We start from the raw sequence: 16,052 nt of genomic DNA, 5'->3' as shown, positions 1-16,052 counted from the left end.
TATTATCTTGTGCAAAGCGGGGAGTATTAAAATACAGTACAGGCATTGAAATCCCTGCTTGAAATTAATTCCACATCCCCCAAATTGGAAACAATATCTAAAAAACTGTTTCCTAATAATTTAATCCCATTATAAGCGTCAATTCTGTCATATATCGTAGCATTTTGTGGTGGAATATACGCATTACAATATAAAATACCAATATTAAATAATTCCTTTTTGAGAAGAAAAAATAAACAATCTGGCAAGTCATTTTTAATATGTTTTACATAATTTACCAAATACTCCACCAGCAAAACGTCCATGTGATTTAATTTTAGGGCGACAATAATTAAAAACAATAAAACTTGGGAAATTGTCAGAGAATTGCTCATCGTACTCTGACTAAGTTTCTGATAATGAAATTATATCATATGACATAATAAACTGAACAAAATCATCTATTGATTATTGTTCTACTGATAATGTCTTTCTTTCTTATTTCTGGTATCAGAGTATCCCAGAATATATATTTGGATTTAGTGAAGCCATATGGTCATTCAACTCCAAAGTCAATCAACCACCCTTCCGTATGAGCCTACTGGTAGTATATTCACTATGATAATGGGCACTGCAGATCTAGATAACAATTTAGTATTATGAATGTCAAATAATATTATAAATAAGAACAAAAAATCAACAGAAAAAAATCTATCTCTGGGTTTAGAAGTTATGCACGAAAAAGCCTGCAAAATTATTATGCAAAGTAAGTAATTAATATGCTTTTGGAATTATCTGAAATTATCAACCCGTTATTCCTAGGCATTCTGTGATTCCGTTATTTCTACTCACTGGCGGATCCAGAAATTCGGTGAGAAGGGAGGGCGCTCCTATTGACGTGGCCGAAGGTGGACTGGGTTTGTCAATTCATTTGTCATTTTTTTTGCGGGCTGAAGGTGGGAAGGCGCCTTGCGCGACTCCCCTAACTCCGCTAGTGCTACTAATAAGATTTCGTAATCGTGGTAAACCCTATATCAAACGAATATACGCTGTGTTCATAATCCCATGTCCGGCCATATGCTTACTTACGTGTATTGTTGCCGAGGACCGAACAAGACAAAACGCATAAAGGAACTTTAACAAGAATGACATAATGGTAGGGTAACATTGCTCGTTGTAATCGAAGAAAAGAAACGAAACGAAACAGAATGATACACATAGAGACAATTAATCTCTAATCAGAGAAAATGGATTTTAAATGCAAAATATTTACAAAATATAGTTTGCCGAAAATAACAATATTTTAAGCAGTAAATGGTTTGTGTCGCTTACATAATCGCTTAATTACGGAATTCTGTAATCAGGGAAACAAGGGTTCTACACGTACAATATTCACAACTGTCGGACGAAGTCCGACCGGTATAGCACCTTTCAGTCGTGCATATAAGACATAAAACATTTGCTGAAAATCTTTCGATTATCTGTAAGCGTTGACCTTATATACAACAAAAAGTTCACAAAAGGTGTGATCATTCATGCCGTCTTAATCAACATTGGAAATAATATTGTCTCTTAATTTGAAACCGTGGAATACATACTTTGATGAACTCAGAGGTACAAACGGGTTATGAGAGTTTAACAGTGAAATAACTGTTATTTTTGATGGGTACATTGTATTTGTAATAGTAAGGGGAGAGAAATTTCTCTCAAATGTTTGTATAAGTTCAAATCAAATAAGTGGTTCTCAAAATATAAAATTATTTTCGGGGAAAATGGTAAATTATTATGCAAATTTGACAATTAGTATGATTTAGTGACACAACAATATTATCAGAACTTGCATTTGTCCCATGCTGTCTGCACAAAATGTCATCCGAATCAGTACCTAAAATGAAAATCCTGAGACAGGTTCTTGGTTTTAAAGCGGGCATGATGCGAAATTAAAATTACACGCACTTATCAGGAGGTTGACGAGGGCAGATGGTTTGTTTAACATGTAAATCAGTAAAAATACCTTATTAAAATTAAGACCAACAATTAGTCTTACTGTGGTATCTTAAAGATAAACCAACAAATGAATAAATTTATTGACTAGCAATTTAGTTGTCAAACTTTGTATGTTTGTTGTTGTTATTTATTTATTATTTATAAATTATGTTTGTTTTTTTATAATAATATTTATTTCTAGTGATAATCTTTCTCCTACATTATTCTCCATCTTTATTATTAACGATTTGGCAGTTGAAATTAACCTGAAACAAAAAGGAATAACTCTTGATAATAACGTTAATGTTAGTATTTTGTTATACGCTGATGATATCGTGTTGTTAGCTGATAATGAAATTGATATGCAAATGATGTTAAGTCATTTAAATAGTTGGTGTGAAAAATGGAAAATTAGGGTTAATAATGTGAAATCGAAAATGTTACATTTTAGAAAAGCCAGTGAAGCTAGAAGTGCATTCCAATTTTGCATTGGTGATGACGTGTTAGATTATACCGATAGGTATAAATATTTGGGGATTGAATTTTTGGATGAATTCATTGATTATTCTGTAACTGCTGGTATCGCAGCAGACTCAGCAAGTAGAGCGTTAGGAGCGTTATTCGTTAAATTTAAAACTCTCAAGAATCTTGGGTTCTCCACATTTACAAAGTTGTATGATGCCAGTGTCACACCTATACTTGACTATTATTCCGGAGTTTGGGGTTTTAGTAAGTTTGAAAAGTGTGAAATGATTCAAAATAGGGCTTTAAGATTTTTTCTTGGCACCCATAGGTTTTCCCCACTCCCGGCAGTTAAAGGTGACACTGGGTGGGTCTCATGCAGAGATCGGAGATGAGCCCATATGGTTAGACTGTGGAAGCGTCTTACTGAACTTGATGACAATAGACTAGTTAAACGAGTATTTCTGTGGGATCACTCCCTAAATTATAATAATTGGTCATCAGAGATTTACCAAATTATGGAGCTCGTCGACTTAAATTATGAACACCTAATTGACGTAAATATACATGCATTAAGAGAAAATATTGCGAGGAGGTCAGAGTCATCTTGGCCAGAAGATGTTAGTCACAAACCAAAGTTGCGTGTCTATGCAACTTTTAAATTTGAATATAAACCAGAAAAGTATGTGCTAATAAATTTAAGTCGGGGTCAAAGGTCACTATTAGCTCAACTGCGCATGGGCATTTTGCCTCTCCGTATTGAGACTGGGTGATTTAGACACGAGCCTGTAAGTGAACGAATCTGTAAATTTTGTGATGCAAACGTTGTTGAGGACGAAATGCATTTTTTGTTTGACTGTCAGCAATACAATGAATTGAGGCATGAGTATCTAGATTCAATTCTTAATGAAATAACTGGCATATCACGGGAACAATTACTGGTTCGTTTATTTTCAGGGCCAATAAGAAAACTTGCTCTTTTTATAGAAAAGGCCTTTTACAAAAGAAGAAATTTGTTGTACGTCTGAATTTTTATGAACTACACGATTGTATTGTTGATATATTATTTCAAGCGCTCTTTCATAACCTTTATTTGGGAATGTAATCGTTATTATTTAAGGTGACTTATAAGTCCACTGGGCTAGGCAGTTCTGAGCTGCAGGTCACTATAATAAATTACTTACTTACTTACTATTTATTTGCTTATTTATCATTATTTACTATTATTGTTCAACAATATTATGTATGTGTTTATTATTAATCATTGTTTATTCAGATATTTATGTAATATTTATGTTTGGTTTTCGGGACAGAGGCAATCCAGATGATAACAGCGCCCCCATCAGTTGACATGCTCCTTAAAATGGCTGTCGCAATAATACCGCGGTAATTGGACAATCTTTGTTTGACGATTTGTTGTGGTCGTTTTGGCTTGTGTTTTGGTCGTTTGGGTCGTTTTTGGCTCGTTTGGCTCGTTTTTGGGTCGTTTCGTAATATGTCTAAGCCCATTGTTGATAAACCACTTGGGGGGAAATAAAAAACAAATACACGGTGACCCAATTGCACAAAGAAGGCACGTTATTCAATAGTAACATGAGATGTATAGGCGATTATCTGGATCGTCGTTAACTGCATTACAAATGGAACCATGTAACATAAATAAATGTTTTTCGTGCAATGCGGTCGCCAAATGGCGCTTATTCGCGAGAAATTTGCAACGTTCGCTATACCTCCCCGCTGCCTTGGGTGTCTCTAAGACAAGTCTACGTCACAAACTGGTCAAAATCCCCCAAACATTGCCAGCAACCAATCACAGACCAGCTTAAACAATAGCTTTCCCTGGCGATAATACTTAGCAATGAGAAATTATCTGCGTTTCGTAGATTAGCAGATAATTGCTATCTATTCGTATGTAAATTATTCAGGTGCCATTGTACCTGCTCCGATTGGTTAGTGGCTAAGTAGCCAGGTGCTCATGAGTATATAGTAAGAAGAGTATTCTATTGTATTCAGTCTCGGTTGCAAACAACTCACGATGTATTTTTTATTTCATTTTTATAAATGTATAGTATTGTAAATATGGACGACTCCCGACGTCCACCCCTAGGTACATCTGACATTGCGTCGGGTACAGGTTTCCAGATGTTTTTCTCCCTTGACGGGTTTTTATATCTGTTTTTTCCTGGGCGGTCAATGTATTCACGATGGGGCTTTTGGCATCAATGTCATGTAACAACCTTTATTGATATCGTATCCCTTCTGGGATCTAGATTAGAATACAATACGGATATAAGGAACAATAAAATACATAAGTAATAATAATAATAAAAAAGAAATAAATAGTAATACTGTGAAAATATTATTATATAAATATTTTTTGGTGTTATTTTGAGGCAGCTGGTAAATTGCTTTTCATGAAATTCTCTCTTTTATTGAAACAGTCGCTGATAAACTTGGCAATTGCTTGGACGGTTTCAGAATTTTTGTTATTGAGAAGTGCTTTCAGATTACCGGATAAGTTTACGTTTTCAAACAAAGCATCTCTTTCAAATTTGTACTGGTTACAATTGAAGAGGAAGTGTTCTTCATCTTCAATTTCATTGGAGTCACAGACAGGGCATGTTCTATTTAAGACATCTATGTTGTGATATCGCCCAACTTCAATCTGAAGTATGTGGGCACTTATCCTCAGTTTAGTCATAGATGATCTGTGGATGGGGTTTTTAATAATTTCAAGGTATTTTTCAAGTGCAAAATCAGTTTTCAGCTGTCTGTAGGTACGAAGTTTATTTTTGTGATTAGTGCCTTTATTGTCATTATGCATTGTTTCTGTGCAGTGTTTCTCAAACATATTTTTTAGTTTTTTTGTAGCTAATGAGATAATACTGGTTTTTTCGCAAACATCACTAATTTCCAAAAGGTTCAGTAATTTTTTTATGCCTGTGGTCCAATTACTGACGTTTTCTTTGTCCAAATTGGTGCCAAGTTTGTAGGCCTCAGAGATCAGAGTGGTTTCATCCATATGTTTTATTTTCTGCCAGTAGTTAATCATACGTTTGATGCTTGAGATGATAAGTGGATATCTTCCCAGTTCAAGTAAACATGCCAAGTTTGTGGCTTTACAGTTTACTTGTAGTAGGTACTTGCACATTTTGTGATGTAATTTTTCCATAGGCAAGGATTGTTTAAACAAGTCTGTTGAGTGCATATTAATAATATCGCTTGCCCAGATTTCGCTACAGTAGAGTAAAATTGGTTTAACCATAGCATCAAACAATTTCAGATGTGTTTTGATTGGAATATTTGGGTCTGCATAGAGTAATTGTTTTAGTTTAAAAAGTGCCTTCATTGCTCTGTGACTAAGGTCTTCTTGAGCTCTGTTCAGTTTACCAGTAGCATTGATTTTAACACCAAGGTAGGAGTATGATGAGACGTTTTCCAATTTTTGGCTATTGATTTGAAATCTGAACTTACTTAATATTTTACCTTGCTTGTTGAAAATGATAATTTTTGATTTTGACACATTGATATCTAGTTTCCATTGTTTGCAGTATGTTTCCACTGTGCGTATTGCATTTTGCAGACCATTTTTAGATTGTGATAGGAGGAGGAGGTCATCCGCATACATCAAACATGACAAATGATTGTTTACAAGTAAAGGGGGTTCATTATTGGATGATTCTATCTGGCATTTGATATCATTAATGAAAAGATTGAAAAGGAGTGGGCTTAAACCATCTCCCTGTCTGATACCCCTTTGAACTGGAAAGCTAGCAGTCAAACCACCTTTTAGTTTAACACAGCCAGTGGCATTCTGATAAATAGATTTAATTATGTTGTGAAATTTTCCTGAGATTTTGTTTTTGTGAAGTTTATATAAAAGACCGAGGTGCCAAATGGAATCAAACGCCTTCTTAAAGTCGATGAAACATGCAAATAAATAGTTTCCTTTATTAAGATATTTTGTTATTAGCTGTTTGAGAACAAAGATATGGTCCGCTGTGCTGAATTTTGGAAGAAAACCAATTTGCTCTTTAATTATGATATTATTGCTTTTTACATGTTTGGTCAACCTTTGTTTCAATACGGCTGTGAAGAGCTTGCTAAGACTGTTTAAGAGAGTTATACCTCTGTAGTTGCCTGGATCAGATTTTTCCCCTTTTTTAAATATTGGAGTGATAATGCCCAAATTCCAAGAGCTAGGGAAATGGCCACTCGTTAGGATGAGATTGAACATTTTTTGTAGAGGTTTGATGAGCACATTTCTCCCTGTTTTAATCATCTCATTTCTAATATTATCAATGCCTGGAGATTTTTTATTTTTCAAGTTGCTAATTGCAGTTTGTATTTCTAACTGTGAAATATTTTGGTCTAGCTCAGTAATAGGTTTAATTTCCTTTTCAAGCTTAGCAATCTCTTCGTTTAAAGTGCTTTCATCAGTATTATTTATTGCATTTAATTGTCTGAAATGTTCATACCATTTTTGGTCTTCAATGTTTTCACTGTCATTATTAATTTGACCATTTCTAAGCTCCTTGATCAAATTCCAATATTCCTTTGGAGAAGAATTACCCATCTCTTCAAGTTTATTTAGTATATTTTTTTTATAGTTTCTTTTCGTTTTCTTAACCATTTGTTTGTATTTCTTTTTCAGACTATAGCAGTTGTTTCTCAGATCATTATTGTATGGGTCCGAACTTAATTTCCTGGATATTTTCTGGATATCTTTTTTAAGATTGCCAAGATCATTGGAGTACCATTTTGGTTTAATTTTTTGATGTTTTTTGTTTTTTCTAATAAAGTTTTTTTTAAGACTTTTACCAGCTGCCTCATGGTAAATATTTGAGAGTAAATGTTCTGCTTCATCAACTGCCTGTTGTGTGTCATCAAAGTTTGCATTGGAGAAATTATTGATTAGCTTACAAATCTCTTTGCTGTGTAAAGCATCATTATAAAGAAGTTTGGAATTATCATGCCAAGAATAAAAGTATTTCGGGCCATGAATTGTAGTATAATTATTTTGATTAGTTTTAGCAGTTTCACAATTCGTTACAGCATTTGTTTGAAGAAGAAAAGACATTTGACAGTGATCCGAAAGTGTCAAATTAAGTGGATGTATTTGAAAAAAGGAAATGTGTTTAAATAAGTTGCTACTAACAATACTATAATCTACAATACTACGTCCTTTGCTTTGATAGCAAGTAAATTTGCCAGTGAGGTCCCCTATGCACCTTCCATTTAGTATAATTAGGTCTGCACCAATACACAGTTCTATCAGTTGGTTACCATACTGGTTTTTAACTGTTAGATCTTGTGTTGTTCTTTCTCTGTATGGGTTTTTAGTATTTCCAGACTGCTGGTAAATAGGGTTGTCGAAAGATGCCACATCTTTTTCATATTTTCATGTATATTTGCATATGTAAGGGGGGGGGGGGATAAATAAACGTAATAAACGTGTGTGGCTCCTGGGTGCTGCAACCACCGCATACCGCATTTCATGCGCGTTGTATAATTTGTATGAATAATTGAAGTTAAGTATAGATCGTTATTTCCCCCCACGCTAACTTGAAAAATCTTTTGTTTTTGTCTCGTTTCCGTTTCCGGTCTGTCTTAGAGAATAGGCCCTATGATAGATCTGCATTAGGGTGGTCACCGAGTAAATATCTCCCTGACCAAAAGGTTGTCGGATTAATACGACATGACATGAATCACCCTTTTTCTTTTAACTAACCTGCAATATATCAATGAGAAATCCTTCCTCGTCTGTTCCTTTTTTGACAAGAAAAGTGGACGGATTCCTCTTAAAATTGGAAATATCCGACATCCATTGACCGTGTTGCACGGAGGCCGCCATTTTGAATTCTCCACGCAAAAGATTTACGCCCATAAGATTTGCATATTGACCTGCCTGGCGACCTCGTAGTATGACAAAGCGCAGTCCCTCCACACCACAATCAGCTGGTATCGGTGTCGCTGGGTGTATACACGGTTACTAACCGTGGTGTATATGATAGAGGGGAATTGTGCACCAAGTTTACCGAGTTCGCAGTTTTTTGCCGATAAAAAAATAAATAAGGCAAAACTCACGTTTTTTTTCTGCATTTTTGTAATAAAGACATTATTCTCCATCAACAATCCGCCCAAAACAGGAATATTTCTACTAATTCTTGTGTTTTTTCGACGTTTTTCGAAAAACCTGCGATTAGGCTGCGAAAGTAGTTAGTTATTTTTTTATCGGCGAAACACTGCGAACTCGGCAAATTTGTGGGGTTATGATTCGTGACTGGGTTATATTCAAAATAAGTAAGAAATGCCAGGCTATGCAAACAAATCAATCACAGGAAACGAATACGTAAGTAATAAACGCGTAAGAGTAGTTTATTACATCAATATAGTATATCCACCGATACACCGGAGAATTTACCGTATTTAAGAAACTTCGATAATACAATTTTCAGTGTTTTCAATAATAACGATCAAATTGCTTAACACGACATTCTCCGCCGCCCAAATGCATATATTCATTAATAAACATATCGAATAAATTGAACCATAAAAATAGTTTCCAACAAATGACAAATAGTTCTCATCAATACAATATTTTTAAACATAATATAGTCTAAGTCAAGAGTTCTAATTTCTCAGACACAAGATAAAATGTTCATTCATCATTGTACTCCTAAAGGGAGGATTCATCTTCACACGAATTTCTTGTAATGGCGCAGAAATTGGTCTGGCATAGGATTTCCCAACAACTCGCCGGCAAATGACACATTTATTTACAATCTGGTTGACTGCACGACGAATATGTGGAATCCAGTATCGCTGTCGCAAGTATGTTACAGTCGCTTGAGTGCCGCCATGTAAAGTGCGCGAATGTTCATTCCGTATTACCATGGCAGTGTAGTAATGGTAAGTTGGTAGCAGTATGGGGAATTTAGTAGTATAATCAATGTCCGCATTATGTATTCTGCCACCACAACGTATCAGACCTTGTTTGTCAATAAACAAATAAAGTTGACGTACCAGTGGCTGATAACATTTGTTGTTGTTTAAAAGAGACGTATAAAGTTCAGGGTAAGCTTTATGTTGAACCAATTTTATCCACATCAGTTCCGCGTTGTCCATTTCATTGGCTGAAATGGGATCAGAAAGTTTCATTGTTCTGTTTTTACCAAACGCTTCAGCGTGGTATTAAGATTTTGTTTTCAGGCTTGGGTGGTACCAAGGTGGAAAATGGTTGCACATATGGGGGGTAATTCCTGGAATTGCAATAGAGAGGGTTCAGGCCGAAATACATATATATAGTGTTTCCATGTTTCGTCTGATATTTCTGTGGTATTCTGCTGCTGTAAATAATGCAAGATTTGTTCCAAAATTCAGTGTGTTGTGTGCACTCCAGGGTTATTCGTTTTTTTTGCTCAAAACACCCCTATTTTTTAATGGCAGAGTCGAATAGTTTCACTCCCACTGGGAAATCTGCATTGTTACTTGAATGAGAGCTAACTAAACACATTTTCCAGACCGGCGAAAGTGTAAGTAAGTAAGTAAGTAATTCTTTATTGCTATCGTATCCCATTTGAGATCTTGACAAAAAGTACAATAAAGTCAAAAACATGTAATAATAAAAAAATGAAAATAAAAGGAAATACTAAAAATACAGTAAATGAATGAAATAAATACACATCTCACAATAAGAGATAAATGAATAATTGTAATATAATGTAAATAAATGTAAATCTGTGTTTTGTGGGTTTTTTTTTTGTTTTTTGTTTTTTGAGGCAGCTGGTACTGAAGTTATTGTTTGATTTTTTGCTCCCTAAGCATAAAGCAAGTATAAATGTGTTTTGAAATGTCTTTAATTATGTGATCGTTTTTATTATTCAATATGTTTATTAATGTCTCTCCATGCATTTTATGTTTAGTAAAAAGGCTGGTTCTTTCTTTATCATAGAGCTGGCACGTGAAAAGGAAATGTTTCTCATCTTCAATTTCTCCAAGATCACAGACAGGGCATATTCTATCAGAGATGGAGATGTTGTTGTATCTGCCTGATTCAATCTGTAAACGGTGGGCACTTATTCTAAGTTTAGTCATTGCAGCACGATATAGTGGATTTTTAATTATTTGGAGGTATTTCTCAAAAGAAAAATCAGTTTTTATTTCTCTGTATGTTCTCAATTTGTTTTTGTGATGCACGCCCTTATCATCATCAAACATGCATTCTTTACTTTTTTTCTGGAATTGCATTTTAAGTTTTTCTGTGATGTCTTCAATAGTAGCATTGCTGTATTTAATTTGCCCATCTTTCCAGATATTACTTAAATTTAGGTTTTCCAAAATCTTTTTCACACCAGATACCCAGTTTTTAGTACCAGAATCATGCATCTTAATACCAAGCTTGTATGCTTCACATACTAATGTATTTTCAGGCATTTCCTGAACCCTCATCCAATATTTTAACAATTGTTTTGTACCCTGTATTGTAAGAGGGTACCTCCCTAATTCAATTAAACATGGCAAGTTTGAGGCTCTGCTGTTCACCTTTAATAAAAACTTGCAGAATTTGGTATGGAGTTTTTCCATGGGTGTTGACAAATTCCAAAGCTGTTTTGTGTGGGCAATAATATCACTAGACCATATTTCAGTGCAGTATAAGAGAATTGGTCTAACTACTGCATCAAACATCTTCAAATGAATTCTGAGTGGTGTACAAGTTGCCGAAAATAATAGCTGATTCATTTTGAAGCAGGCCTTAAGATAGCAAGACTATTATTTGCATACTTGTTTTCATCTTCTAATTGTGACTAAATGACTACAAATAGACCCGGGAAAGTATATATTTTTAGAATCGCCAGACTTCAAGCTTTTCACAAGTGTATTTTGCATGCCCGTATCTGCATTCTACGACGCGTTACTCAATCAAAGGTGAAAAATTACTTTTTCTGTAAAAAAAATAATTACGCATTTACGCTGGCGATAAGAAGTATTTTTTTTCACTTTTCCTAGTTGTTCAATAGTCTGGTAAATTGAATGTGTCTGGTCAGTTTTATTCAAGCAACGCGTTTTAAAAAATAGTGTGCTGAATTTCAATTACTGTTTTAGTCACATTGCCCCCAACTCAAACCACAACTCGTTGGTAAATAATCGACGAAATAGTTTGTCTGGACACATTCAAGTTCCTCTCATTGTCACCTTAAAGCTGTGAAAATTTGGTGTTAATCCGACGACAATAAGTATACGTTATTTTTTTGTTAAAGACCTTGTATTTTGAAAAACATAAACTCCTAGAAAACGTCCATGAAGTAACAGCAAAGATTTTCAAGCTTGTTTATCGGCACAATCAATTTGTTTTCCCATCAAGGTCTGTTTTACCATGTGTAGGGGCATCCAAATGTGTAAGGCTATTAGAAACCAAAAAAAATAAAGGAATGGGATAGCTATAATTGGATAAATTCGGCATATGAAAACACCAAAATCAATGATTTTTTTCAGTGGCTGTGTGACCTTGTGTCTGACACATTCATATGCAAATGACTAATCTGTGAAACAAACAGGGGCGGAGACAAACCACTCGAATGTTTGGAAACACTAATTGTGTGTCAGATAGCTACTGATAACACATCCTAACATTGCTTTGTCTTGAGTTTATCTTTGAAATTTATAGGCACACAGATTAAACCTGTATTGTTGATTTTGGAAAACACTACTGAGGCAGCCTTGCTTCCCTTCAGAAAATATGCATTTTAACCAACTTACATGACATTCTATGTTATGTTGACTTTATCATATGAAAGTTTATAGTGCATTTCATCAATTAATAAATAAATGTGAAAATCGTAATTTTCAACACAAATAATAGTCTCGCTACCTTAAGAGCTTTGTTTTTAGGTCTATCTGGGCTTTTTCTAATTTCCCTGTTGTATTTAAATTTATGCCAAGGTAGGTGTATGATGTCACTCTTTCTAGTACATCCTGGTTTATGAAAAAATTATATTTGTCTAGGCGTCTACCTGCTTTGTTAAATATGATTGTTTTAGATTTTTTAATGTTGATCTCCAACTTCCATTTGTGGCAGTATAATTGCAGGGAATTAATCGCATTCTGAAGACCTGTATTGGTTTCTGAAAGGAGAAGCAAGTCATCTGCATAAAGTAAACATGGAAGTTGGTTATTTAATAAAGTTAGTGGGTCATTGTTTGATGCATTTATATGACTTTTAATATCATTTAAGTATATATTAAAAAGCAGCGGACTTAGACCATCGCCCTGTCTGATGCCTTTCTCAATTGGGAAAGTATTGGTCAAGCCGTTTTTAACCTTCACACATCCAGTAGAGTTTGTATGCAACAGCCAATTTTAACAGCCTGTCACGTGATTTTAGTCTGAATGTCAACATCAAAAGAGGCTAATCCATTTACGCAGGTATAATTGGGAATAGAATATGTGAGGGATTGTATCAACAGAGATGTGTACAATGAAAAGTAACATCTATCCTTCTTTTGCATCGCTGAGCATTTCTGTTTTAGTATACTGGTTTGAAAATGTTGAATTTGCATGATTTGCAATGTGTTTTTTTACTGAAACTCCCCGATTGATCGAATCCCGGGTTTGAAAGGGAACGGCACACCACGTGATTCGTTTGAATACAATGGTGAAGGCATGCAAGCATGACTTACGTTGTCAGCAGTAGTCGCTGAGCTTCACGCTACAACTTCACTTGTGATGTTGCTTGTTAGCCGTGGATTGAATTAATCTTGATTACCAGTTAAAATGTTGCTTATTTGGCGTTGGTGATCTTTATTTGGAACTGGGTGATGTCGCCAGCAGATACCTCCTGGGATTTTGATGTTGATGGTTGCGCCTCCATGGCAATCGCTATTTTTACTGCGGGTGGAACTTCCAAGAGCCCTTCGGGGTTTATAAAACTCATTCAACATACATAAAGTTCTCTCAATCGTAGTAGTCCATGTGATGTACACCTAATATGCCAAACATGTTGCTGAACGATTTTGCCAATGAAAACAAGCCGGTTGGCGATCCACTCCACTAAAAAAAAACTAGCAATATGTTTTCGGCTGTTGCCATGGTAGGACATGAACGTGAAGCTAACGTCGGTTTATAACTAAAACCGGGCACCGTATACAAAGTTCGCAAAAAAACATTCAGTCCTTAGAAGTCATTTTATTTTATTGCCAGGACGTATGCTGTTGTCAGGGATTGGTCAGTTACTTCGGCCTGGGGGTGGATCAGTAGGGGGGTTACCCTATTTTTGATTTTGCGAACGGGGGGGGGGGTCACCCTGTTTTCCACAATTCACACACGCGCTTATGCATATATTTTTTTAAATTTTATTTCAGAACAATAGATTAAAAAGTTAATCGCACAAATGTGTTCTTAATAATAACTATTACCCATATTGCCTATACATTTGTTGATGCAAAAAATGTTATAGGCTAAATATTTTGGGGTTGAAGTTGACAAATAACTAACAGATTATGCAATGCGGCAGAGCCCCATGCAATTATACAGTTAAGTTTTGAACACATCCCAAGTCCATGTGATATCAGATTATTTTATTTAAAGTCTGAAGTCACCATTGTATAAGATATTTACTGGATTTATCCAATTGTAGCTGGAGACGGGAAAACACACCAATTAGTACAAAGAGCAGTGACAGTTTTTGTTCAGCAAATCAAAAAAGTTAAATGGATTCATGTATATAAATAAATAGTTTTTTTGTTTTTTTAACTTTTAATTATGCATATTTTGCTCTGTAAAATACCAAAATCCAACACAAATTTATACAAAAATCAAAGTGTCCTTTGTTTTCATAAGCACAGACTGTGCTTCAGGTGTAAAGCTTTCCTGGTCTATAAGATATGAAAGATATATTAAATCCAAATTAGTTTTCAAACCGCCTAGATTCAAATCCTCTTTTCCTATCTTATAAGGGCGTTTATCAAGTGAGTACTCCACAGCTTTGTTTTTATTTACTATCTTTAGCAGCATAGATTTCCCTACTTCCTGCAGCCTTTTCTGTAGTCGTTTTTTGGCTTTATGCTTCCTCTCCCCTCCTAAGGTGACTGGTATATTAATGCAAACACTAAAAATTACGGCAAACCACGATATTTTCAATGCACATCATACATTTTGTAATCATGTCAGAGCCAAAACTGTTAATGTTTCTTTGTTTTTCGGGGGGGGGGGTCAGCATGTTTTATAATATAATGTTAGGGGGTCGCCCACTTTTTTTTGGAGGGGGGCAACTGAGATTTACAGCTGACAAAATGGAATCTGCCGACCCCCCCAGGCCAGAGTAACTGAACAATCCCTTAAATTTATTATTTCCAACCGATAGTATTTTCTAGATTGCAGGCAGCATTTGCAGTTCATTCAATGTTCAAAGTTGTGTCGGGATTACGTTGATACAGTGTAACAATGTCGGCGTCGGTGATCTCTTACCGGTGTGCAACGTAGCCAAAATAAAAGGCATGAATACAAGACTAGTGGGAGGTAATAAATTTGGGGTCGAAAGTATTCAAAAAACAGTTTTTGGCTGTTGCCATGGTAGCTGTGGACCAGGATTGTTTTGCCAATTAGTGACGGTATGACCTGCCTGTCAATTATAAACAAAATTAGCCAAGCCAAAAAAATCTCAGTAAATTGTTGCCCACACTCAAGCGGATTAGAATGAGCTACGTCCATGCTTTTTAATCATAGAAATGTAGGGTGTGATATATTTGGCGTGAAGGTATTAAAACATTCAGTTGTTGGCTGTTTCCATGGAAACGGTGGTCAGAATTTGTTTTCTGATATAACGGGTGATAAGCTTCCAGTTGCAAACAATGCGTGTTTATCTAACGTCCATTGTCAGCATCATTGTCAGTCGAGACTTCGTCGGAGAAACATGGTCATACAGTACTCATTTCGCCCAACCTTCCGCTTTTACATCGACCGTTTATCGCTTAATTTCCGACCACGCGGTCTTGTCCGACCGGAAACCGACCGCATTTTAATCGCGTTTTTTTTTTTTCGCTCGCTCGCTCGCTTATTGAAAACATTGACCGCTCGCCCAAACACTGAAAACTGGCACATGGGTGGTCGAAATGGTGGTTTTGATAGTGAAGTGTGAACATACAACTAGTATTAACTATTATTACATTCTGAACGACACTTCAAATCTAATAGCTGTATTACACTTGTATCGTGAAAGCAACTGAACTGGGACCTCTTGTTATGTGTTTTGGGTGCTTGTTCTAGATATAATATTTTTATTTTTATTTTAATGAGACAGTTACGTGAAAAAAGCCTAGGTAACTCCTTTTGACAGAGCAGAGAAACGAGGAAATGTTAGTGATTAATTCCAAACAATAACGATATCGAATCCACATCGGTCCACGTCTGGTAAAATTTGACATTCAATTTTTAAAATTAAGTCACGATCATTGAATGAGCTCGGTCTATACTGTATACGTACCGCAAAAGTGTCCCCACAAAAAATATTTTCGACTAAAAACGGCCACATGCCCTGAAAAAATCGAACAGAGCTTGACATGTATGAATAATTTATTGGGCTTAAAAGAAAAACGTGTCAAATTTAGTTATAGCCATAACTATTTGGT

At 35.4% G+C, this 16,052-nt stretch overlaps 1 protein-coding gene across 1 annotated transcript in view; it reads right to left on the bottom strand.

The window, feature by feature from the left end:
* The window catches only part of LOC102805317 (AP-5 complex subunit beta-1-like), a 158,826-nt gene extending 150,535 nt beyond the window's left edge, over nucleotides 1-8,291 (bottom strand). Inside the window, exon 1 of the mRNA XM_085504580.1 lies at nucleotides 8,159-8,291. Within this exon, the coding sequence (XP_085360706.1) occupies nucleotides 8,159-8,281 (123 nt within the window). The 5' untranslated portion in view covers nucleotides 8,282-8,291. The remainder of the gene's footprint in view (nucleotides 1-8,158) is intronic.
* Nucleotides 8,292-16,052: the final 7,761 nt, after the last annotated feature.

Source organism: Saccoglossus kowalevskii, chromosome 10 (genome assembly GCF_978046115.1).
Source record: "Saccoglossus kowalevskii chromosome 10, keSacKowa6.1, whole genome shotgun sequence".
Lineage (NCBI taxonomy): Eukaryota > Metazoa > Hemichordata > Enteropneusta > Harrimaniidae > Saccoglossus > Saccoglossus kowalevskii.
This window is presented reverse-complemented; position numbering and strand designations above follow the sequence as displayed.